The sequence below is a fragment of the Cuculus canorus genome, chromosome 1 (assembly GCF_017976375.1).
Source record: "Cuculus canorus isolate bCucCan1 chromosome 1, bCucCan1.pri, whole genome shotgun sequence".
In the NCBI taxonomy this organism is placed as follows: domain Eukaryota; kingdom Metazoa; phylum Chordata; class Aves; order Cuculiformes; family Cuculidae; genus Cuculus; species Cuculus canorus.
This window is the reverse complement of record NC_071401.1, coordinates 161,465,269-161,490,177: the sequence shown is the minus strand read 5'-3', so window position 1 is coordinate 161,490,177 and position 24,909 is coordinate 161,465,269. Positions and strand designations below refer to the sequence as shown.

The following is a 24,909-nucleotide window of genomic DNA, read 5'->3' as shown; positions in this document are numbered from 1 at the left end:
AATCTGTGGTTCCGTAATTCCATGATTCTACAATCCTGTGATTCTGTGGTTCCACGATTATAGGGTTCTATGATTCTATGATTTTGTGATTCCATGATTCTGTGATTCCATGATTCCATTATTTTATGGTTCCTAGATTCCCTGATTCTATGGTTCTATAATTCTATGATTCTGTGATTCTGTAGTTCTATAAGTATATGATTCTACGAATCCACGGTTCCATAATTCCATGATTCTACGATCCTGTGATTCTGTGGTTCCATGATTACAGAGTTCTATGATTCTACAATTTTGTGACTCCACGATTCTGTGATTCCATTATTTTATGGTTCCGATGATTCTATGGTTCTATAATTCTATGGATCTGTAATTCTATGATTCTGTGATTCCGTGATTACACGGTTCTATGATTCTATGATTTTGTGATTCCACGATTCTGTGATTCCATGATTCCACTATTTTATGGTTCCGAGATTCCGTGGTTCTATAATTCTATGATTCTGTGACGCTATGATCCTATGGTTCTGTGATTCCATGACTCTGCGCCTCCATCCCCCTCCGATTCCCGCCTGCCCCCGTCCCGCCTGGCGCTGGCGGCCGGGCGGCGGGATCCTGGGGGGATGGGGAGGGAGTGGCCGGCGCCGACCGCGCCAAAGGCAGAGCTCCGCGCAGACAAGGGAGCGAAGGCGGCCGGCGCGGGCGGGAGACCGAGTCCCGCGCGCCGCCGCCGCGCGCCGCCCGCCCGCCCGCGCGCTGATTGGCCGCCCGCGCGCCCGGCGCTGCCGATTGGCCGGATCGGCAAAGCGATGCCCGCAGGGGCGCCTGGCGGGAGCGGCGAAGGGCGCCGAGCTTCCCGCCGCACACACACACACCCACCCACCCACCCCCCCCACCCGCCCTCCTCACACCGACCGACCGACCGACCGGCCAGCGGCTCTCCTTCTTAAAGGCCGGGTTCAAAAAGCGCCTTCTCGCTCGGCAGATGGAGGCGAGCGCGCTGTCGCGGCGGGACCTGGCGAGGGGGCGGCGGGGCCGCGGCGAGGCGGCGCACAAGGTGAGCGGGGCCGGGGTGTGGGGGGGCGGGGAGTCGATTCCACGGCAGGGGAGTTGGAACTAGGTGATCCTTAAGGTCCCTTCCAACCCAAACTATTCTACGGGTCTATAATTCTGTCAGTTTTACTGTGATTTTTATGGTAACGTTGTGTCAAAATGGAGCAAACGGAGAGCTCCCCGTGTCGGGCCGTGGAGCGGGGTCATCGCACGGCGGTGTCCGCTCTGCTGCCCCTGAGGTAAAACCGCCATCCCGTAAAGCTGCCGTGAGCGAAGCGATTGAGCGCTGGCGTTACTCCCAGGTCAGACGTTTTTAGCTCGCACTTAAGCAAAACTCACTATGCGATCTCGAGCAACCCCGCGGCGACTGTTGGATGAGGTGAATAAGGGGCAATGGGTATAAATCTGCCGTGGAGAGGGGCAGATTTAGACTGGACGTGAGGAGGAATTTCTTCACGGTGAGGGTGGTGAGGCGCTGGCACAGGTTGCCCAGGGAAGCTGTGGATGCCTCATCCCTAGAGGTGTCCAAGGCCAGGTTGGATGGGGCCTTGGGCAGCCTGATCTAGTGGGAGGTGTCCCTGCCCTTGGTAGGAGGATTGGAACTAGATGACCTTTAAGGCCTCTTCCAACCCAAAATATTCTATGGTTCTATAAATTTATGATAATAAGGTGTTTGTACAGACCCACCATTCGGAAGCTAACCCACAGCATGCCTGACATGACATGTGAACGGTAGAGACCTCTTACTTAGCAACAGGTTGACCATTGATAATTCCACTTTGAAATATTCCACATATAGTGTGACCATATTGATGCACGTGTCTGCTATGTTTGCCTTCTGGCCTGGGAAAACATAGAATCATGGAATGGCAACCCCGTGCCTCTAGTGGGACGTGTCCCTGCCCATGGCAGGGGGATTGGAACTAGATAATCTTTACGGTCCCTTTCAACCCAAACTATTCTGTGATTCTATGCCTGTATCCATACAGTCATGTTCCCAAGTCAAGAGGCTAAGCGGTGCCACTTAGCAAGGAACAAGGTCATCGTTCCTCTCCTTTCCCACCAGCCAGGAGACAGTTATCCTCAGGCATACCTTGCTCAATAATGTCTCCTGGACTAGGAATGATTCATGGCATGCTATCCATGCTCAATCTGAGTCCTCCAAGGATTACATAGTTCTTGTCAGATGTGGCTCTCAGGTATGGGTTTCAGTTCCTGCCTATATATTAAGTTTATGAAGCCAGCCTTTCCTGTGCTTTTGTATTTATAAGCTGTCTTGCTTGGATCGAAGTGAATCCCCTACCAACTGCCCTTGCAGTTTTGTAGAATACAGCTTAGAAGTTCATAGGGCATTGCAGCTACTGAAAAAAAAAAGGGGGGAGAAGGGGGTAAAAGCATTTGCAGGCAATTATGACATTCAAGAAATAAAGATCTGAAAGGTTGACAGTGGTTGTGTATTTCTCATGTAGTGCCACTACTTTTTTCATTGTGATAGTTGTAGAAACGCGAGTGTTTGTGGCAGTGGAATGGCTGTTTGCTTCAGCTGCCCTCACTACAGTACCATTAGCAGAGCTGTAGTGAGCAGGAACTTGAGGGGAAGATGGACTTTCTCCATTACAGATTAAGTGTTGATTCACTGCCAAATGTGAAATTGCAAGAATACATTGAATGCCAACACTGGGAACATATATTCCAAGAAGTACAGTGGCCTCTAAACTGACCCCTATTTATCACTGTATGGTAGGCTACGACTGGCTAAGTGTTAATTGTAAAATGGGGTATATTTATTACATCCCTTTGGGTGATTCATAGGTGAATATGCAGAAGTGTTCTTCATCAGGGCTCAGAGCACAAAGTTCTCAATGTGCCAAATTCATTTCCAGTTTGAATACTACAGAACTACTCCAAGTCAGCTTCAGTTGTTACTAGAGCTTCTTTCTGCTTTCCAGCTAGATTGTACCTGATAAGATGATGTTTGGAATCGCCTGTATCAGCTAGTGATAGCTGAACTGCTCAAAATAAAGGGCAAAACTTAACCATGAAAGTTCCCACAGAAAACCAATAGTAATTTAACAGTTATTTGAGGCTATATTCGATTTCAGAACTGGACTTCTTGCAGCGCATAGTAAAGTAACAACAATATCCACCCTCAGTGTTGTCATGTTAGATTTTTTAAACTAATTTTTTAAGGAAAATGAAGTGGTAATCTTAGTCTGAGCCAGAAGACTTGTTCAGTTTGAGACCAGTACCAAGAAAGCCACAGCATATCTGAAGAGTAAACATCAAGTCTGATTCATAATTTAAAAGCAGTTTGCTGTGGTTCCAAAGGCTTCACTCCCAATTCCATCAGGTTATAAGCTCTGCTAACTTTCTGATGATAGTCTGTCTACTTCGCTTTCTCTCTCACTTCGCTCAAGATGCATGGCAACCATTTCAAGGGACTAGACCTAGAAACCACTGAGCAATATTAGCTAGCATTCCAAAAGCCAATGTCGCATTTGTAGAGTATAAAGGAGTATTAAGAGATAGCTGGACTATCTAAGAACAGAACATTGATCACCCTGAGCAAAAAGAAACAGTACAACTTTTTGCATGGGCATTTCTGGAAGTCCTGCTCTGTGCCGAGTCTAGGATACCTGGATCTCGGGTTTTGATATCCCACGAAAATATGAACTAAATGGACTAAAGGACTGGTAGTAGTATCTCTTGTTTCTCAGAAATGGATCTCAGCTCAAGCCGGGGACTTGGGGGAGTTGAGCTTCATTCAAAAATGATGAAAATCAGATGACGAATTGGACTTTTCCTTCTAGCAGATCTTAGCTGTAGCCAAGGGACACAGTTATGGAGATTTTCTTTGTTGTTTTGAGCAGCACATAGCACAGATGCAAACTTTGCTTCACTTGCATGTGAAGTTATATCCACTTCAGTTTGACATTTTATGACAGTCTGAGCTGCATCCCCAGGATGGCTTCTCATTGTGGACCTCTCAAACAGAACATCATGTCTTCTTGCTAAATGTAATGTGACCAATGCATTATTTCAGTTTCGATCCAATTTGGTGATTTGTTTGTGGGCAGTACTGCCTTGCAATAACAGGCAGAGTTTAAAAGCCTGAGAGGCCACAAGTTTGACTGGTTGACCTCAGGTTCTGTAATTCAGAGCAGTGTCTCCTGTACGCTGCCTCCAGTACAGTAACGTGTGGAGTATTTTGCCATTTCCAGCAAAGGCAGAAGAACTGTGCTAAATATAGCTATGAGTGCCAAGGCATGAGTCACTACAATTACCTTCATAAGAACAATGAAATTGATCGTTGGACTGTTTTCTTTCCTGTTGTGCCTAAAGACCCTTTTTGTTTTTAACAGGAAAACATATTTGATCGATCCAGGATGGCCCCAAAGACTCCCATTAAGAATGAACCGGTTGATTTATCAAAGCAAAAAGGCTGCACCCCAGAAAGAAATCCAATTACACCTGTTAAGCTCGTTGACAGACCGCAGCCTGATCCCTGGACCCCCACTGCTAACCTGAAGATGCTTGTTAGTGCTGCTAGCCCTGACATGAGGGACAGGGAAAAGAAGAAAGAGCTCTTCAGACCCATAGAAAACAACGAGCAGAGTAACACACCTGATTCATTACAGGTGAGACCCTGAACACAATTACTTTATGTTCTGTTGGGACTCGAACTTTCCTTAAGTTGTGCGTCTGTACTTCCAACTGTTTTTTTTGCTCCCTGTGGAAAACTGCAGAAATGTAAATCATACCCAAGAACAGTTGCTTACATGGCACTGAATGAGCAGTAGGACTAAAAGTACCTTTTAGTAGTAGTACAACTGTCTTTGTAGTAACTGACCTGAGACCCCTCAAGAACTTGAGTATCACATAAAAAGGGCAGTGAGAGAAGTAGAGCTTAAATGTATAATTTTCCCCAGCCTAAGTACTTCTGATGCTATTTTCTAAGCTACATTAGAAAATTGCCAAATCATTTTAGACAGGCAATCATTTTGCATTGTCAAAAGCAGTTGGGCAATGGTGAGAGCATAGTTTTCAATATACTTTTGAAATCCTATACCTTGCCCACAATAGCCCCACAGAGTGGTCAGTTAAGACTTCTCTCCCTCTTTCCACCTCAGCATCCAAAATAGTAGACAGGCAGCATGGTCAAGTGTTATATGAGATTTTTGCTTGCCAAGACTCAGGCAACGTGGGGGCTGACACTTGCCTCACTTTAGGAAGTCCATCCGTTGAGAGGATGACATCAGGTCATAATAAGCATCATTACAGTTTTCTTCCTTCAAACATTTTTTTTGTGTTCCAACCACTGTTTTACCTGTTCTGGTGATCATTCCTTTGTGATTTCAGTGAGAGGAAGATCTGAGGTCCTCCTACTGAAAGGCATCGTTTGATAGGTACAGATCACTCTACGGATGTAGATTTTTACAGCTGTAGTCTGGACAGTTGTCCAATTTAGATAGTCATAAAGGAACAAACAGTTCTTTAAAGGTAATTCCTAACATAGCTTCTAGTGAGTAAAACGAAGTCTGTGCTAGAAGTTAGTACACTACTACTCCAAGCCTGCTGAGACCATACAGCATTTTTGGGGTGGCTACTACAAAGGTTTCAAGTGTTTTCTCATTAATAAAACTTTATAATTGTCTCCACACAGAAAGTTAACTTGCAAAAGATATGAAAGTGTTACTGTAAGAGTATATAAACATTCAAGAATATAAAGGATACTGCTATTTCCATACCTTGTAAAACTCAAAGAATTCAGTCAGAGCAACAGCCTGCCCTAAGGTCATTTAGTCACAGTCAGCGAGTGAGAGTCAGGATCTCATAAGCAAGGAACCCTGGGTTTCAGCAGCTGCCACCACTTGCAGCGTTTCTTTTCAAGAAGGCAACTTATTTTCTCTTTCTGCTTTTTTGGGGATTTTTTGACACAGAAGCAAACCCCCAAAGTTAGAAGTGCAGAAGAATCCTCCATTGTTCTCATTTTCTGTGGCATGTGTAATAAACATACTTCTTCACGTCTTCGTGCCATCACAAGATTGTTTTTCTTTTTCCTTACAGGGACAGAAATACCACATTCAGGCCATCCTACAGAGTTCACTTAAGCTAACAGTTTGCTGAACTTTAAGGTTCAGAGACTGGGCAGTGCCTTCTATAGTCTCTTAGCATCGTCCTCCCTCATCTCCCCTAGTTTCTTAAAAGTTGTAGAGGCACCGTAAAGGGCAGTAAAATCTCTTGAAAGAGGTTTTGCAAACACTCTTTGATGGCTTGTACATCTGATTTATTGGATTCAGGGGTGTTTGAGGGAATATTCGTCCTCCTCTCGAAAAGAAATATTTCTTCCAAGTAGGATCTTACAGTCTGCTAGTCTTGCGTGTTTGGTCTTACTGCTTTGTTTCCATAACCATTATTTTACGATCTCATAGGTAAGAGTTTTTCTGTAGATATCTTGGGTGAGGAATTAAAAACATTGCAAGCAAAAGTGTGTCACCCAGGTTCTCTGTGCTTGCAAGGAGTCTATGTTTTTTTCTTTATTAGAAAGTCTGAGCTTAAATATTGCTAACATTTGAAATATACCTTCTTGGCCATGACTTGCTTCTAAAGCTCTGCACTAAAAGGTTAACATTTATTTTTTGACAGTATGATATGGTAGATGACAACACGGCTGATGAATTTGAAAAGCAGAGGCCCAGCAGAAAACAGAAAAGCTTAGGACTCTTGTGCCAAAAGTTTCTAGCTCGCTATCCAAGTTATCCGTTATCAACGGAAAAAACTACCATTTCTTTGGATGAAGTGGCTTCAATTCTTGGTATGTATACCTGCAAATATGAGGTAACTGATGACCTGGGGTAACCTGGCAGGAGGGCCTTCAAAAAATCATCCTTCTTACACAGTACATTCAAGATCTGCCTTTCCCTGTGTCTGGATGCTCTTCTAATCATACTAACCAAAAGTTGGAAATTATTCCTCAGTATCTTTGCTGCTTGATAACACTACCATTTTGAAATCTGCTTGCTCACAGTACTTTTTACTAAACCTATCTATCATCGAGCTGTGTACCAACTTGGTGGCTGTCTTAAATTTTCAGTTTGCTGAACACTGAAGGAGTTATAAGTGTTATATGGCCTCTGAAAGGTGACTTATGAACAACAAATTTTGTCAAAATGGAACATTTTGGAAACAATTGCAATCTAGTAATTGCCCGAAATCAGTTGGGTTTACTGCCTGACTTCGATAATGTGACTGACGTTATCTTCATAGATCTCATAGTTAACCAAGGTTATCTTAGCTTTAAATATTGTCTTGTGAAGGGTACAAAGAGACCTGTAAGTGTAGAATGAGAAAATGTGTTGTATTGAGATGGCAAGAAAGTACAGAGTAGCCTATTTGATGGGTCTGCTGTTAGGTTTGGTTTTAGTTAAAAGATTAAAGATATATCTGAGAGAACTATTAAAACTTGGGAGAGAGAATTCAGCCGGGTCACACCAATGACAAAAAGATCCAAGTCCTCAGAGGCATCTCTTAAGTAGGAAGGGCCTTACAAAATTGGACTTAAACTAAATGAATGTTATATCTACATTTAGAACACAGATATTTAATAAAAGAGAGGTAGCAAAAATGGACTATGTTTATTTTGGGAAGAAAGGGAACAGAAAAGTGATGTGCTCTGTGACTCCAGTAAGAAAGTTCTTGAAATCCTGATTTATTTGCCTTGTTATGGAACAGGAAGTAGGAGGTAATTCAGATCAAGTAAATAGTTAAAATACTTTTAAGATAATTCTTTTAGATTTTGCAGTTGCTCCTTTCGGTGTTTGTGTGGAATGTCCGTGCTCCAGCCTTGTACAGCTGGACACAAGTAGTGCTTTATTCTGTGTTAGGAGTGGTGTTACCTTGCTTTCATAAAAATCAGAAATTTTGTTTTAAAATTTAATATTGGGGATTTTACCTTCAGAAGGGGATGTGTTTGTTCTTCTGCCTTTGGTTCTCACTTCTTTGCTTGCCTGTATCTGCTTCTTTCCACGAAATTCTTCACTGCTGATATTGCTGCTCTCTGTGTAACAAATGAGGGTTGCAGTACAGCTTTTACTACAAATGTATAGTTTTGTTCACCTATACAAAGATCATAAAGGGGCCTTTGCTGCTGGTGCCTGATGGACACCAGGATATGTGTAGCACTGTTGTTTTTCTAGAGCATGTTTCACTCTTAAGATCTCCACACAGTTGGGAATACTCCCAAGTTTTTTATCCTAAGATTCGTTTGAGGCTGGTATTATCCATATTCTCCAGATGGGTAAACAGATGCATCAAGGCCTTGCTTTCCAGAGGGAAGTCTTTGAAAACCTTTCCTCTTGGCTAGCACTTGTTCTGCTCAGCAGATCTTAACAGTTATGGGATTTCTGGTGCAGATGCTGCCACTGGTGGATAGTGCTTTGTGCTGTACATAACAACCATGCTTTGAACAGCACTAGACACTCAAGACAGTGAGCAGAGCCAGCCACCTGTTCAAATTCAGTCCCTAACCTTGCTCATGTCAGTCAGGCTGAACCCAGGTTAGACATATTTTATAGATCTGCCACTGGTGCAGACGCAGTCAGCACCGAACACTTGTTTCTGCTGCTTTTGAGAGCAGCAGGCTTCATTCTCTGTTGCTTTGCCCCTTGTGAAATCTTTGATGCTCCTTTGCTTGGCATGTGCTTATAGCAAGTAATTGTGCTATTCAAAATGCAAGGGAAGAACCACACTCCCACTGGTTCCTGTAGGAGTGGACTTTTTTGTGAACCCCGCATCAGCACCATGCTCAGACCCTTTCCTGCCGTCTGTTACTTGCATACAATCATAGAGTGGTTTGAGCTGGAAGGGACCTTTAAAGGTCATAGAGTCCAACCTCCCTGCAGCGAGCAGGGGCATCTTCAGCTAGATCTGTTTGATCAGAGCCCCGTCAAGCCTGATCTTGAATGTTTTCCAGGATGGGGCACCTGACACCTCTCTGAGTATCCTGTTCAGTCCCTACTAAAAGGTCTGTCGCTATCTTTCTTATAAGCCCCCTTATAAGTATTGAAAGGCTTTAGTAATGTCTCCTTGGAGCCTTCTCCAGGCTGAAACACCCCAACTATCTCAGCCTTTTTCCGTAGGAGAGGCGTTCAGTTCCTCTGATCATTTTCGTGGGCCACCTCTGGACCCACACCAACAGGTCCATGTCTTTCCTATACTGAGGCTCTGAAGCTCTCTGAAAAGAAGAGTTGAAGTGCTCTGAAAACTTGAGGGCATTCTGGATTGGTCTGACTAACTGGGTCTGGCCAGACTGTAGCCAGTTACTCTAAACACAGAGTAGACTCTTGTAGCTGAAGCGATGTATGAGCCAGCAGCTAGCAAAATAAACAATATCAAACCATGGGGCTGCTATGCATAAGTCAATCATGCCTATGTGGAGGGATATAATGTAGTGTGTCCAGGTGAACACTATATTGCGAACATTCAGCATAGAGAAGAGCCGGTTCTCTGTTGTGCTTCTGCTGAAGTGCATATTAAAACCAGATGAGCAGATATATCTTTTTATTCCACCTCTTAAAACAGGAGTTGAGCGGAGGCGTATTTATGATATAGTGAACGTCCTGGAGTCATTACACTTGGTTAGCCATGTGGCCAAGAACCAATACTGCTGGCATGGCCGGCACAACCTCAGTCAAACTCTGAAAGCGCTTCAGGAAGCAGGAGAGCTGCAGTATGGAGAGCTAATGGCCTTCTTCCAGCACAAGGAGCAAGACTGGGAATACAAATTTGGAGAACGGAAAAAGGATACTATTCCAGAATCTCAAGACAGACCATTATTGGACTTTCCAGAACCAGATTGCACCTCTGGTAAGATAACCAATGTGTGATGTGACACACAGACACAAGTCTCTTTCTCCAGTTTGCTCTGTAACTTTTTCCCTTGCTTTGCTTTTAAATTAAATAATAAAAAAACATTTTTTGCAAAAAGGTGCTGTATTCCCCACAGAGTTGACAGAATTATTCCTTCTATGCTATCCCTAGGACAGGTCTCAGGACAGATTTTTCCCTCTGTTCTACAGACTGGCAGGAACTTCTGCCAGACACTCCAGTTCTTTCCCCACCCATACCTGACAGTAAATGCTTTATCTTGCCAGAAGGTGCCATATTCCATTTGTCTAATCTGCATGCTGCCCATATAATACATAGTGGTTTAAGTTACAAAGTCCATTGGAGTTACAAAATTAAAGTGGTGCAAAACTGTGTAACGCAACGTTCAATCAGCTTTGGAACCTGACTTCCTAAAAGCTGTTTCTGCAAGCTTTAATTTTTATTGCCTTTTGAAGAGTGGCTTATGTCTGCATAACTGAATTATTTGCTGCCTTCCAAAAGATTTGTGCTTCCCAACAAGGAAATACTTTACCCCTTTTGTGTGTGAAAAAACTACTTGCTATTTTTCTGGCTGCGATGGATAACATATGCTAAGAGGCATGCATATTATTTGTAACACAGCATCTGCAAGCAGCAGAAAGGACAAGTCATTGCGGATTATGAGCCAAAAGTTTGTCATGCTGTTCCTTGTCTCCAAGACCAAGATAGTCACTCTGGACATTGCGGCAAAGATACTGATAGAAGAAACCCAGGATACAGTGGACCACAGCAAATTTAAAAGTAAGCTGGCTGTTGAGAGGCAAATTAATCGGTCAGTGAGTAAAGAAAAAGGGCATGTTTTAACTCACACCAGTAACAGCAAAAGCAGATCGATTCCTGTGGGCATCATATTCAGCTCAAATGTTATTTCTTGGAGTCACAGAGATTTTTATGAGAGTGTTTCATTTTTAAGATCATAAATATGTGTCCTCTTGTGATCAACTGTGCATTCATGTACCTCTTGCCCCAAAGTGCTTGTCTTTACCCTGCATGGTGCCTTTTTGGGCAAGAATGATGTCATCTCTTTCTAACCCATTTCCATCAAAATGGGGTAGGTGAGCTTAAACCTGAGTAGCTCAGATGGATAAGCAGCTAAGATATGAAGAAGCAGGGACAAGCAGGTAGGAGCAGTCATGGCAGGCTTCACAGGAGGTGGCTTAAGTCCATCCCCATTTGATTTTACCCACTGTGAAAGCCATGGTGATATTCTAGAATGAAATTGCCATGTAAATATTTACTGTATGCATTGTAAATGTGACTGTTTCTACCCTTTCTTGTTAGCAAAGGTACGAAGACTGTATGATATCGCCAATGTTCTCACCAGCCTAGGCTTAATCAAGAAAGTTCATGTCACTGAGGAACGAGGACGCAAACCAGCCTTCAAGTGGATTGGGCCTGTAGAATTCACTGGAAAGACTGGTAACTTCTGTAGCTTGCACCTCTTTTTCTTTTTGTTTTGACAATCCCTTCTCAAGTGGTAAAAGTTTGTTTTCTGTATATAAAGAATGGTTTGGCATTCATTGTCCACCCTTTGATTATTAATTAAGCTTAACATTTGCCCTTGTTAGACTATACACTCAAGGGCTGGAGCTGTGGAGGGTTGTTGAGGGACACTCTGTCTTGCTGGTAGTTTTGCACTGACTTACATAACTGTATGAATAACTGCTTGAATTGTAGAGCAATTGCAGATAATGCTTGAATCTCAAAATCTGGGGCCACAGCTTCTCTGGATTGCAAAATCTTGGTAGTTCTGTCATAGCTAGACAGTGAATTATTTTCTTGGTAAGGGGACTTCACAAGGTAGAACAAGGCTTTTTTCTTGCATGTGTCCCCTTGTACAAAAGGTTTGTCTGCCAGGAGGGAGGCTCTGGGCCAGAGCATCTCTATCAGCTGCTGATTCTTGGCTAGAAACCAGAGCAAAGGAAAGCCCTTTGTATTTGAGTCAGGCTAGTTCCAGGACCAAGTGAAAGTGAAGGATAGCATTAATGGCATCTTAGTACTTCTCCTCCTCTTGGGTGTGCACACTGGAGTGTAGGTGCTGCTGCAGCTGCCATGGAATGGAAAGAGGGGAAACCTTTATCTTGTCTATCAGTGCCTACCAAGCTTAGGTCTGATTCAGTGTTGTGGAGTGTGGGATGGTATAGAGATTACCTCTTCTATTGCCAAGTTTGGTAACATGACGAAAGCCTAAATAATGAGCTGTGTTCCCTGAAGAACTGTTGTACAAAATTATGTTCCTACAGATGAGCCAAGAGGGCATAGCCCAACATCTGATCCTCTGCCAGGGATGCAGAGAGGAGCCTGTACCCCATATCAGATCCATACTACTGGAAAGCAAAGGTTTACACGTCACTCTTCTTTTAACGTTGCACAGCCTTCTGAGGGGACCAGAAGGAAGGTCAGTTCTGAGCCCAGCAGCCCACATCAAAAGAGGCAAGGTAACTACTAAGAAAGCATGTTGTTTTGTATTCCGTTGGATCTGCCCAAATACGATTTAAGACACTTGATTAGGTGAATCAGCCTAATTAAATGTGTCAGTTACCCTTGGGAGGTGCCTATATTTCTGCTATCCATGTGATGAGACTTCTGTTTTAGACCTTCCAGTCAAGTGGCTAAAATTAGATGACATAAATCTGGGCCATACTGTCTTGAATCTGCAATTTTTTTTCTGGTAAATGTTTGCATTCTCTCTAATTGCAATTATACTACAGTTTCTTCTGTTAAAATTTCGTATCAATAAAGAAAGATTCTTTAGCCACAAAATCTTGCTTTATTTTATGGTTCCTAATATAGTGGAATTACTGTAACAATCTAATAGGTTGCTGTTAAAACAGATAAAACAATTACAGGGCTTTTCACAGTTCCTGCATGTAGGAAATGATCATGTCAAACATCTCTGGGGCTGAGAGTTGTGAGTGTCTTGCAGGTTCTGGCTCTTGATGATTAGTGGATGTTATAAAAATGCGCCAGGATAGAAAAATTATATTAAGTATTTTATATGGCCAGTATGAAAATATGCTTGGTAAACTTGTATGTTATTAATTGAATGCTTCTTTGTTTTTTCAGCCTGTATCGTGAATTCAGATGAATATTGCTCCAAAATGATAAATCTAGCAGCTGTCTGCAGGCAGAAGATAGCGGAAGATAATAGGTAGGTTGTTCTTAACTCCTGTCCAGCTTCAGCTTCATGCTTGACATATTTAGTTCAAGGCTAGATTGCATTGATGGGACTAGGATGAAATATTGCCAATCTCGTTATTACTATTTTAATGTTGATAGGTCTGAGTGTGACTCTTTTTTTTTTTTTTGTTGTCATGGCCAATTTATATCCACCTGTACTTTTGCTGCTGTTAGTAGTTCTTTATCTCATGTGTGTTTATATAGGTCGTCCCTGGCTCCTTTGACCTGTTGTTGAGGTAGACTGAGCAAATCATGATTCCATAGAAGAGTTTGTCTGTTGTATCATTGGATCTTCTGTACACCTATCCTAATTCAGATTTATTTGTGAATGATGGTGTCTTATGAAGTGCAGCTGAAAGCATTATTATTCTGCCAAAGACCCGACAAATCTGCCTCTGTAATTAGAAATAATAAAGTGACCGTTCTTGTAAACTGTTTACAAGTAGTTCTTTAGGGGAAATATGTCCAAATTTATGTCCAACAAGGTACAAGTTAGTTTTTAAGTATAGAGGTTTAATTTCTGACTAAATATTTTTCCTCTTTTCATTACTTTTCTTTAGGAATAGAACTTGTGCTACAAAACCAACATTAAGTTCAGGAAAGAACCCAGGCGCAAACTCGCCTCTCTCCCTTCTTCCAGTTCCTGGGGACTTTGATTTTTGTGTTAACACTTTGCCTCAGGCAGTTTTCCCTGTGGTTCAGGCAGATGTTCCGAGCCTCTCACTGCAAAATGGAGTCAACAGCCAAACTCTTCATCCTTCCATGCCAGCAACCTCCGAAACAGAAAATGGAAAACCTACCTTGCTCCCCAACCAACCCTTTCTGTGCTTCCCATCTTCATCCCTTTTTATGTTGTGTGGTGGTCTTCAGGAAAATAACTTGACAGAGACCTTACCCGCCACAGGAGATGGGGGAAACAAGGGTGCAGAAACTCCAGCTGCCGTACTTCAAGCTGCCTGCCAGAAACGCAGCTCCCGCAAGTGCACATCACCCGCTGCACCTGCAGATGATGAAGAGCCAGCTGCTAAAAAGCAGACCATGGAACAGAGTGATGTGCCCCTCTCGCTTGTAGTACCCAAGGTAAAGAAGTGAATTTCATTGTCACTAAGTCTTCCTGTTAACAAGAAAAGACTTTTACCCAAGACAGTATTTTCAGAAGTGAAAATCCACTGCAGAATTGTTACAGATAAAAGTGCTACCTCCCGCACGTTAAGAAAATTGTAAGGATGCTGTGTCAGGAAGTATAGGCATTAGCTGGGAAATGTTTTCACACTACCAGGGAAATTGGACTATTATTGCTTTGCATAGTGAAGTGATGGTCAGCTGTTCTTTGGAAGCATTATCTCGATCATTGTCTTCAACAAAACAGCCTGCCAGAAGGGACGAAATCAATGTGACTATTACTCCTCATCTTGCCCTCTTAGCTTGGGCATTCCCAGGCAGCAGCAACACTGCTTATTCCACCGAAGTAGAACAAACATGTTTCGTACTTTTCCACCTATTCTCCAGCCTGAGTCCCTCTCTCTCAAGGCCAGTGTTGCCCACAGCAGGCTGGTGAAAAAGATGATATTGAAGGTGAATTGCATCTATCTCATGGTTTTCTTAACTACGGAGTATGGGGATCAGGCTTAAAGTTATATCAGTGTCTGCATATAAGCTATTTGTAACAGGTGTTTTTCCTTACCCAAAAAGCGAATTGAATCCTTAAGCTCAAGTATTTCTTACCTACTGTCTCCGAATACCAAAAGTGAGCTACAGTACCAGGCTTAGGCATCACTAATATTGCTCTTCAAATCCTCAAACAACTTTTTTAACTTGGTGACTTGCTGAGGAGTTTGCTGCCCCTTTGCACAGATGCACATTTTGCTCTGTGCGTGAGCGGCATTATACTGTGCTGTTTCAGTTTTGACTTGTCATTTCCTCTTTTGGTTTTGCCTAGAAGTCTTTTGAGTCACCCAAGGCAGAATCTACCCCAGGAAGCGGCTGTACATCTGCGGTACAGCTAGAAGCTTTTCATCTTGACCTTGCAAGTCCTGATGTTCCAGTGGCTGCAGACAAGGATTCTACTAGGCCTCTAGATTCTCAGGAGCAAGAAAAATGGCCTCAGAATAAAGACCCTGATGAACCTTCACCAGGAAAAGAGCATATCTCTAAAGAAAATGCCAGTCAACCTTTCCTACCACAGTATATCTATGTTCAGCCTACTGCTGGTAAGGACACCCTTGAGATCTAGAGGTACTCAAACCTTGCATCTGTTCACTGAGCTGTTCAAACAGGGAGACCTACAGATAGGTGAAAAAGTCTGTCTATATTTGGCACAAAACCTGTCAGCAGTTCTTTATAGTTGTTTGATAGCTCTAAATTCTTGTGACTCCAGAAGAACTGTTGCTTCTCTGGAAATATGGGCATTTTTCTGAGGTACCCAAACATGAATAAATGATGAATAATGTGGGTTTTGCGTGCTTGAATTGTGTAGAAAAAAAAGACACCTACCCAGCATGCAAAACTTGGAGAAGCTTGAAGTTTGGCAATAAGATGGCAGAATAGTGCAACAGCATCCCCCGAGGTGCGTGAATTTGTTCATCTATGAACTCTGTACTGTCTTCATAAGTGGGAAAACCCCACAAAGATTGAGGCACTGGGAGTGTAGCCAGACCTGCTTGTAGGACACAGGAGGAAGCAGCTGAAAATATTACAAGAGCATTTAGTGTCAGCCATTTTTTGTGCTTGTGATTGCGTGAAGTGAAAGTCTGTTTTGTGGGAACAGGATATGTGTGGCAGATTTCCATGACTACTGTTTCAGTATTTTATTCTCTAGTGGCACAGAGTCGAGTCTATGGGATTTGACTTACAGGATGGAGACACTCAGTTTGAAAATGTTGTTCCTGATATTTTGGAAGGTCAGACAAACTGGGTACCAAAGCAGCTTCTGTTTTGAAAGTATTTCAGCCATTCTCAGGAAAATTAGTGTCTTGGGGGTATATTGTTGTGGGTGTTTCCTTTTTTTTTTTTGCTTTTTTTTGCTGTTGCTTGTAACTGAAGTTAGAACTAGAAAACAGTAAGGTCTGTAGTTGGTAACAAGGTGAATGAATGCAGATATAATGAACAGGCAGCGAGGGGAGAGGCAATTAGGGAGAGGGAGCTTGATAGGGAACAGTCACGGGTCTGTTACAGTTTTCTTCCTGGGCAGCTTATCTCTTTCTTTGTTGTGATCCCTCTTTCCTGTTCTAGGTGAAGTTACAATAGCTGAATAGCTGAATTCTAATTTGTCAACTGTATTAATGTCTTGCTTTTTCTCTCTTTGTTTTAGGATTAAGCAGTTGTAATTTCCTGTTCTCCGCAAAACAAGCCTCTGGTGCTATCAGCCTGACTGCGAGCCAGTTACCTTCTCTGAGCGTCCCCTGTGTCATGGTGCCATCAGCAGCGCTGGCTTCCTTCCCTCTTGTCTGTTCTCCCACAATCGCCAGTCCAGTTTCCCCAGTTCCTGATGGCTCCTTCTCAGCTGCTGCCTCCATGAATTTCAGCGTGTCCAGCTTGGCATCAACAACACCAGTTTTTGTAGGCACGACAGCAGTGGTTACCCCCAAGGTCTCACCCACACCTTCGGTGGATCACCAGCAGCCAACTCACCCCACTCTCCACCTGAGTCCTGTGCTTGCAAGGTCTTGCACTGCTGTTAAACTGGATTCCCCCATGTGTGTGGGGCATCCAGTGACCCTTCTGAAGCTGCAGCAGGTAAGAATGAAAGATGGTTGAGTAATGATGAAACAGCAGTGCTAGGTCACTGGTGTGTCAGAACGGTAAGTTGGCAGGCTGGAAGCCGAATCTTCTGCATACTTTGCATGGCCATCCGTAGTTGTGGCTGGGCTTGGGGCAGTGTTAAAGACATAACCCAGCTCTGCACAGTGAAGTGGTGACTTTTAGAAATCTTACAGGTATTTTAAAGTTATAAAATCTTAATCTTTAAAAATCTTACAGGAACACAGAAAAAAAATATGAGTTACAGTGTTTTTTTCCTCAGAAATCCAAGTCAATACTTTTTTCCCCATTTGACACTATCATTGTAAGCATGTTCTGCAATGGCTGCAGAAACCATTAGGTGGACAGGAGGATTGTCATAATTCAGGAGTGAACTGGCTGCAACACTGCTCAGGTAGCTGTGTCCTAGATTACCTACTCACTCCCATAATGATCTGTGTAATCATGATCTGTGTAATGGAAACTTAATGGCAGTATCAGAACTGGAGGAAAACAATGATTCTTGTGGGGTTTGTTGATCTTTTTTTATAAAGGTATTTTTCAAAATTCCACCATAGAAACAGATTTTGTAAATTAAACAAGTCCTTCACTTCTAAATTTCTGGTTTTTTATCTGAAGTATGACATAAAACAGCTGCATCATAGTGTGTTACCTGGATCTTTAAAACTATTAGCAGTGACATTTTGGCACTTCTTACCTTACAGTGTCAAATCTGTGCTTTTCCTTTTGTCTCGTGGGGTGACAAATAGATTGAACTCTGGAAGCTTTATGAATTTTACTCTATGTTTATCTTGTTTAAGCTTTAGAAAAAGGCTATACTAGAGACTGATTGGCAGACAGTCTGGTTACAGATGGTAACAGTAGAGGTTATGGTAGCATGGCACTTCAAATAGAAGTGGCCAGGGCTTAGGAGGCTAATTTTAAATCTATTTTGATGCTAACAAATAAAGAAAATGAGTAAAACGTGAAGGAAGGGAAAGAGACATGTAAGTGAAAGGACAAGATTGGCATAAGAGTGAATGCGTATTAAGTAGTCATGAATACATTTAAGTTGGAAATGAGATAGAGGCTTTCAGCTTCCAGCAATGATGTACTGGCAGACAGCTCCAGAACAAAAGGCAGGGGCAAAGCCCATAGCTTTTCATGTGGAGCTTCTGAAGGAATGTGTGACATGGTTCCCTATAGTAGAGGGTACAGGGCTGAATGCTTACAAGCTGTCTTCTATTTATATGCTTGCATGTAGGCTTTGAGAAAACCCTACTCAATCATTTTGGTTTTGTTTCACAAATAGCCTTCATCAACTCCTCTCACTCCTAAGAACATTCGTTCTGCATGTCATGAGGCATTTTTCAAAACTCCTGGAAGTCTTGGAGACCCTGTTGCATGGAAGAAAACTGAAGGCACCCAGACCAGAAATGCCAGCTCAGTGCAGAGGAGACTGGAAATCTCTAGTACCAGTCCTGACTAACTCCACTCACTGCAAAGGGTGGGCAGATTGTCCTAGGACCTTGTATCAATTAGAAGAGAACAAGCTCTTACCTGACAAGAGGAGCACATTAAAATAGCATTGCTTTTGGTATGCTTCCCTGCTATCTGTTCACCCACCGATCCTGTTAACCACCTTCTTTACAAGTCATCCTTGGTACTGAAAACCTTTTACTGAATTGTTCTTTCAGTACTGATTGGAATTCAGGTGCTGTGCTTCACACGGCCTTGTGGGCATCAAATTGTATTTGTGTTCAATTTGGAAAACTCTTTATTGCTGTGAGGAGATGCAGATTTCCTTGGAGTCCCCAGGGGTTCTTTATTCATAGTTTAAAGTGAGATGTCTAGCACTTATCTGGGGTAAGCAATTTTATTTTTGCATGTACTCTACTTACCCTGAGTAAATCTGTGGTGAAAATGATGAACTCTTTCAGCTGCAAGAACAACTGCTTCCTTGGTTCCAGTCTGTCAAATCCTGCCTCCGCAGTGCAGCCTCTTGCTATTTATTTTCTATGTTGGAGTGGGATTTAGTGCAAAAAAGTTTTTTTTCAGCTTCAGAATAAAAGATTTTCTCAGGGTAGGCTTACTTGAATGTCAGTTGGTTGTTGTACAATTTGCCCAGCACTTGCGGTTAGAAAAACCTAATAATAACTTAACACAATATGATTGAATGTATACATGTGAAAATTACTAAGACCAAAATAACTGTGAATGTTAACATTTTTGTAATTGCATTAATGAACTGTGTTAGTTCTTGGGGTTTTTTTTTCTTTTACTCTGAGCAAAATGTACAAGTTAGATGTAAAGAATACAAAATCTGATTCCTTAAATAAGTTTGACAAAGTAATTTGAGAGTAGCAAGCCAATGAGAGGGCTGCATTTAAATATATAGTGTAGACTTTATGACCAAGGAACAGTGGTGAGTCATTAGCCACATGATTAGATTCATAGAATCATAGAATGGTTTGGGTTGGAAGGGACCTTAAAGATCATCTAATTCTGACCCCCCTGCCATGGACAGGGACACCTCCCACTAGATCAGACTACCCAAGACACCATCCAAGCTGGTCTTGAACACCTCCAGGGATGGGGCATCCACAGCTTCCCCAGGCAACTCATTGTGAGGGTTTTTTTCCTTATGTCTGGTCTAAATCTGCCCCTCTTTAATTTGTAGCCATTCACCCTCATCGTATTACTATCACTTTGTAAAACGTCCCTCTCCAGCTTTCTTGTAGGCCCCCTTCAGGTAGTTGAAGGCCATTATAAGGCCTCCCCGAAGCCTTCTCCAGGCTGAACAGCCCAAACTTCCTCAGGCTGTCCTTAAAGCAGAGGTGTTCCAACCCTGTGATCATCTTTGTAGCCTTCCTCTGGACCCATTCCAACAGTTCCATATCTTTCTTAAGTTGAGGATTCCCGAATTGGACACAATACTCCAGGTGGGGTCTCACAAAAGTAGAGTAGAGGGGAAGGATCACCTCCCTCGACCTGCCGGCCATGCTTCTTTTGATGCAGCCCAGGGTACGGTTGGCATTCTGGACTGCGAGTGTGCATTGCCAGCTCATGTCGAATTTCTGATCAATCAGCACCACCAAGTCCTTCTCCATAAGGCTGCTCTCAATTACATCATCCCCCATCCTGTATTGAAGCCACAGATTGCCCTGACCCAGGTGTAGGACCTTGCACTTGGCCTTGTTGAACTTCATGAGGTTCACACAGGCCCACTTCTCAGCTTGTCCAAGTCCCTCTGGAAGACATCCCATCCTTCCAGTGTGGCAACTGCATCACTCAGCTTGGTGTCATCTGCAAACTTGCTGAGGATGCACTTGATCTCACTGTCTATATCATTGATCAAGATATTAAACAACACTGATCCCAGTATGGACCCCTGAATGACACCACTTATCACGGATCTCCATCTGGACATTGAGCCATTGACCACTATTCTCTGAATGTGACAATTCAACCAATGTCTTATCCCCCAAACAGTCTACCCATCAAATCCATACCTCTTCTATTTAGAGGGAAGGATGTTGTGGGGAACTGTGTCAAAGGCTTTACAGAAGTCCAGATAGATTACATCCGCTGCTTTTCCCATGTCTACTGCTGTGGTTACCCCATCATAGAAAGCCACTAAGTTGGTCAGGGAGGACTTGCCTCTGGTGAAGCCATGCTGGCTGCCTCTAATGGCCTCTCTGTCCTCGATGTGCTTTACCATAGCTTCTAGGAGGATCTGTTCCGTGATCCTCCCAGGCACAGAGGTGAGTCTGACAGGTGGGTAGTTCCCAGAGTGGTCTTTTCTACCCTTTTTAAAAATGGGCACAATGTTACGCTTCTTCCAGTCACCAGAGACTTCTGATTGCCACGACTTTTCAAATATTATGGAGAGCGGCTTGGCAACCACATCAGCCAATTCCTTTAGGACTCTGGGAAGCATCTCATCAGGTCTGATAGACTTATATGTTCAGGTTCCTCAGGTCCTCCTCTGCTGTGGGAGGGGCTATGCCTTCTTTGGGTCCCCTTGTCCATTGACCCAGGAAGGGTGAGAAGAGCTGTTGTTGGTGAAGACTGAGGCAAAAAAGTTAAGTACCTCAGCCTTCTCGCCTGTAGATATGAAGTCACCATTTTCATTCATCAGTTGAGGTACGCTTTCTTTAACCTTCCTTTTCGGATTGATGTACCTATAGAAGCCCTTCATGTTAGTCTTCACTTCCCTTGCCAAGTTCAGCTCCAGCTGTGCCTTGGCCTTCCTGACCCCATCCCTGCACAACTGAGTAGAGTCCTTGTACTCTTCCCAGGTTCCCTGTCCTTACTTGCACCGCCTGTGCGGTTCCCTCTTGGTCTTCAGTTTCACCAGCAGATCTCAACTCAGCCGTGCTGGATCTTGACTTAGCCACAGTGAGTCAGTATAACCTAAGTCTAGTTAAGTGTCTGCTTAGTGGTTTACTGGTGGTTTACTGGTCTGGTTCAGTCTGCTTAAGTGCCTACTTAGTGGTTTACTTAAGGGATATGTACTTAAGTGCCTAGTTTTTCACTTACAGGAATGTCATAACTAGTTAATAGTGCATTTGAGTGTACTTGAAAGACAAGGGAGGTCTTCTATTTTGGCTCCTATCTATCTAAACTGTAAAAAGAAACTGGAAAGAGCAGGGGTCATGAATTTTGGAAGTGGGGAAAAAAATTGTCTTTATTCCTTAGGAGGAGAAAAAGAGGAAGAAAAGCCTCAACAGTTAGTATTCAGAGTCCTCAAATAATGTATGGTGCTATTAATACTATAGGACAGAATTTTATGATTTGGTGCTCTTATGCTTGGGTATGTTTTCACTGGGGCAGCAATCTCCAGTTAAATTTGTGCAGTTTTCCGTTTAAAAGATAGCAAAGTGTTACTGTTGACATCAGGTCATTATGGATTTTTAGCAAACATAAGCCTGGCGTTATCAGCTTTTCTCTCATTGGTACTAGTACTGGTTTTCCAAGGGTAGATACACTGCTGGATGTGCTACTTCATTGGTCAAGGGAGGCTAGGACTTTGGAAGTCGGGGATTTGGTGAGGCTTTTTATTTTTGTAAGGAAATGTATTATGAAAATGGAGGTTTAAGAAAGAATTTTAGTGAAGCTGGGAGTTTGAGTAACATGGCCTTATCTTAAAATAGACCAATAACAGCCTTACAAGGAGGGCTGGTTAGCCCTCAGTGAAAGAAAATCTGTAGAATTATAGGAAGTTTCAGGGGTGGTAAAGTGGAATCTCCAGACCGCTAAATTTCAAGGTTGTTTGGTTTTTTTTTTAATTACACTACAGTTGTGAAAGTTTACAATTTTTACTTCTGAATCATTTCTTCTTGTATACCCATTTAAATTTATTTCACTTTGAAGAGCGATGTGTCTTATTGGCACGGTGCTGCCCCTGCATTTCTGCTAGTGTGCATTTGTTGCTCTTGGGCTGGAAACAGGATGGTAGGGTTCAGGATGACATGGCGGATGTTGATTCTCCACACCTTGTCTTTTCTCTCTCCCATGAGTACAGTGCAGCCTTTTAGTGAAATGGCAGCTGGGAGCAGAGAGGAGGTTCGGAGCTAACATTGGCTCTTACCTCCAGCCGAAGCATCATTGCAAAAATTGCCTTACTTTGTCGGTAATGTTATTTTGTGCCATAACTAACCTAACTATACTTGAAAATGCAGGGACTGAAAGTGGATCTTCAGTTTTCCAATATCTGCTTCCAGTTGTGAGTTTCCGTAAATAAAGCGGGTCTGGAAACGAGGATCAACTCCCTCGCAATCAAAGCTGTTTGATGGGTTGTAATTGTGAAAGTAGATTTGGGCCTGGGAGAGGAAGGGAGTCGATTTTGTCTTGTTTTTGGCAGTGCAAAATTCTCACTAAAAAAGGAGCGGGACCACCAAAGCAGTCCTGCAGCAAAGGGGTCAGCTCTGCTTGCAGTACCTGAGCTGCTGAACTAAACTGGTGAGGAGGAAGGGTTGGTTGTCAAGAGGGAATGGGTTTATTTTTCCTTTTTGCCTTCACTGAAAGCTAAGAAGTAAAATAAACTAGGAACAACTCATCAGCACAGTAGCTTTCGTAAAGCAGAATTTATATTTGCACTGAGGCAAAGTGCATACCCAGGATGTTCTGCAGGGTTTGTGAAACCTCTCTGTCCCAAGACAGTTGCTGAGGAGGGTGAGTGTGTAACTTATACTTGAATCTACCTGCCACGTTTACATTTCTGATTGTCTTTTGTAAATTGGTGCTATCTCTGTATTTAAAAAGCTGTATTTTTAATGTAAAGCTGCTTCCCGTTTGTATCTTTGCACTGCTAGTTTAATATAGGTATTAATTTTATTACTGTTTATAACTGTTCTTCAGTGATTAGATGACCTGCTTTTCCTGCTCTCTAGCCATCTTTTTAGCTGTCTGCATATAGCTTTACTCCAATCACAATGTTGTGTTGAATTTATTTTTTAATACTATCTTTTAGCAAAATAATAAACTTTTACAGTTTAAAAATGGAATTAAAACCAAGGCTGAGCCTGTGATTTTAGTGTGGAGGAAACCCTTGAGAAGAAACATCCATCCATTGTACATCCAGGGGAGAAGTCCCTGTTGGACGTGAGCACCAAATGAGTAGCAGAGGACAAACAGCTTGCTCCAGTGGCTCTCGCATCCAGCTGTTTGACAAAGCACGGGAACAGTTTCTGCTCCAGCTGTTGCAGTCACAGGATTGGCAATGTGCACTCGCAGCCCAGAAGGCCAACCATATCCTGGGCTGCATCAAAAGAAGTGTGACCAGCAGGTCGAGGGAAGTGATTGTGCCCCTCTGTTCCTCTCCTGAGAGACTTCATCTGGAATACTGTGTCCAGTTCTGGAATCCTCAACGTAAGAAGGATATAAAGGTGTTGGAACGGGTCCAGAGGAGGGCTATAAAGATGATAGAGGGCTGGAGCACCTTCCATACAAGGACAGGCTGAGAGAGTTGGGCTTGTTCAGCCTGGAGAAGAGAAGGCCCAGAGGAGATCTTATAGCGACTTTCCAGTACCTGAAGGGGCCTACAGGAAAGCTGGAGAGGGGCTATTCGTAAAGGCTTGTGGTAATAGGACCAGGGGGAACGGGTACAAACTGGAGAGGGGCAGATTTAGACTAGACATTAGGAAGAATTTCTTCACTATGAGAGTGGTGAGGCACTGGCACAGGTTGCCAAGGGAAGTTGTGGATGCCCCATCCCTGGAAATGTTCAAGGCCAGGCTGGATGAGATGTTGGGCAGCCTGATCTAGTGGGATGTCCCTGCCCATTGCAGAGGGGTTGGAACAAGATGATCTTTAAGGTCCCTTCCAACCTAAAATATTCTATGATTCTATGACCAGTGCGATGCAGACTTGTTTTTCAAGTCCTGGAGCTGGCCAGAGGAGCATCCGATGGCCCTTGCACAAAACCATACAAGGCGATTCCACCACTGGGGACCACACCAGCACTGCCACGGAGCCTGCCCCGGGCCCCCCGCAGCCACTCAGCTCTCCACGGGGTGGCAGCAATGCCTACTCGGCCACTGGCTGCAGGCACCCAAGAACAAGGCAAGCCCTGATGCACAGGCCAGTTTACCACAAGCAGAAGCTGGTGTTTGCTTTTGCGTGCTTATCAACCACCAACTGCTTGTGAAAAAAACAGAAGTGGAGAATGCAGCCAGAGCCCTGTTTCCCCTTCTCTTCTGCTTTCCTAATCACTCAGACATAAAACACAGCTTACCCACACTGAAGATGGCTTCCATTAGAATCAATAGCAGGTTCATTATTAATTTCAGTAAGTCTCATATTACCTTCTTCCACCCCATAACAGAAGAGACATGAGTTAAAGTCCTGTGCCACCAACGACTGCAAAATGCCTGTGAGCTGCAACTGGCTGAGTTCCTCAAAACTCATCTCTAAAAGAAAAACTCCACAGCTCACTCAGTATTGTTTTCAGGGTTTTTTTACCTGTGACTCCAATAACTTTCCTTTTCAACTGACGAAGGAAGGATGATAAGA

General features: G+C 43.2%; 1 protein-coding gene across 1 annotated transcript; it reads left to right on the top strand.

Annotated features, from left to right (window-relative positions):
- Positions 1–923: 923 nt before the first annotated feature.
- Positions 924–23,448, top strand: E2F7 (E2F transcription factor 7). Its single transcript, XM_054056861.1, has 12 exons — positions 924–1,054; positions 4,413–4,688; positions 6,697–6,865; positions 9,631–9,915; positions 10,558–10,716; positions 11,257–11,394; positions 12,219–12,413; positions 13,042–13,126; positions 13,716–14,235; positions 15,095–15,365; positions 16,466–16,890; positions 18,206–23,448. Exons 1-12 carry the CDS (start codon positions 983–985, stop codon positions 18,380–18,382), a joined length of 2,772 nt encoding a protein of 923 aa, XP_053912836.1. The 5' UTR covers positions 924–982; the 3' UTR covers positions 18,383–23,448.
- Positions 23,449–24,909: the final 1,461 nt, after the last annotated feature.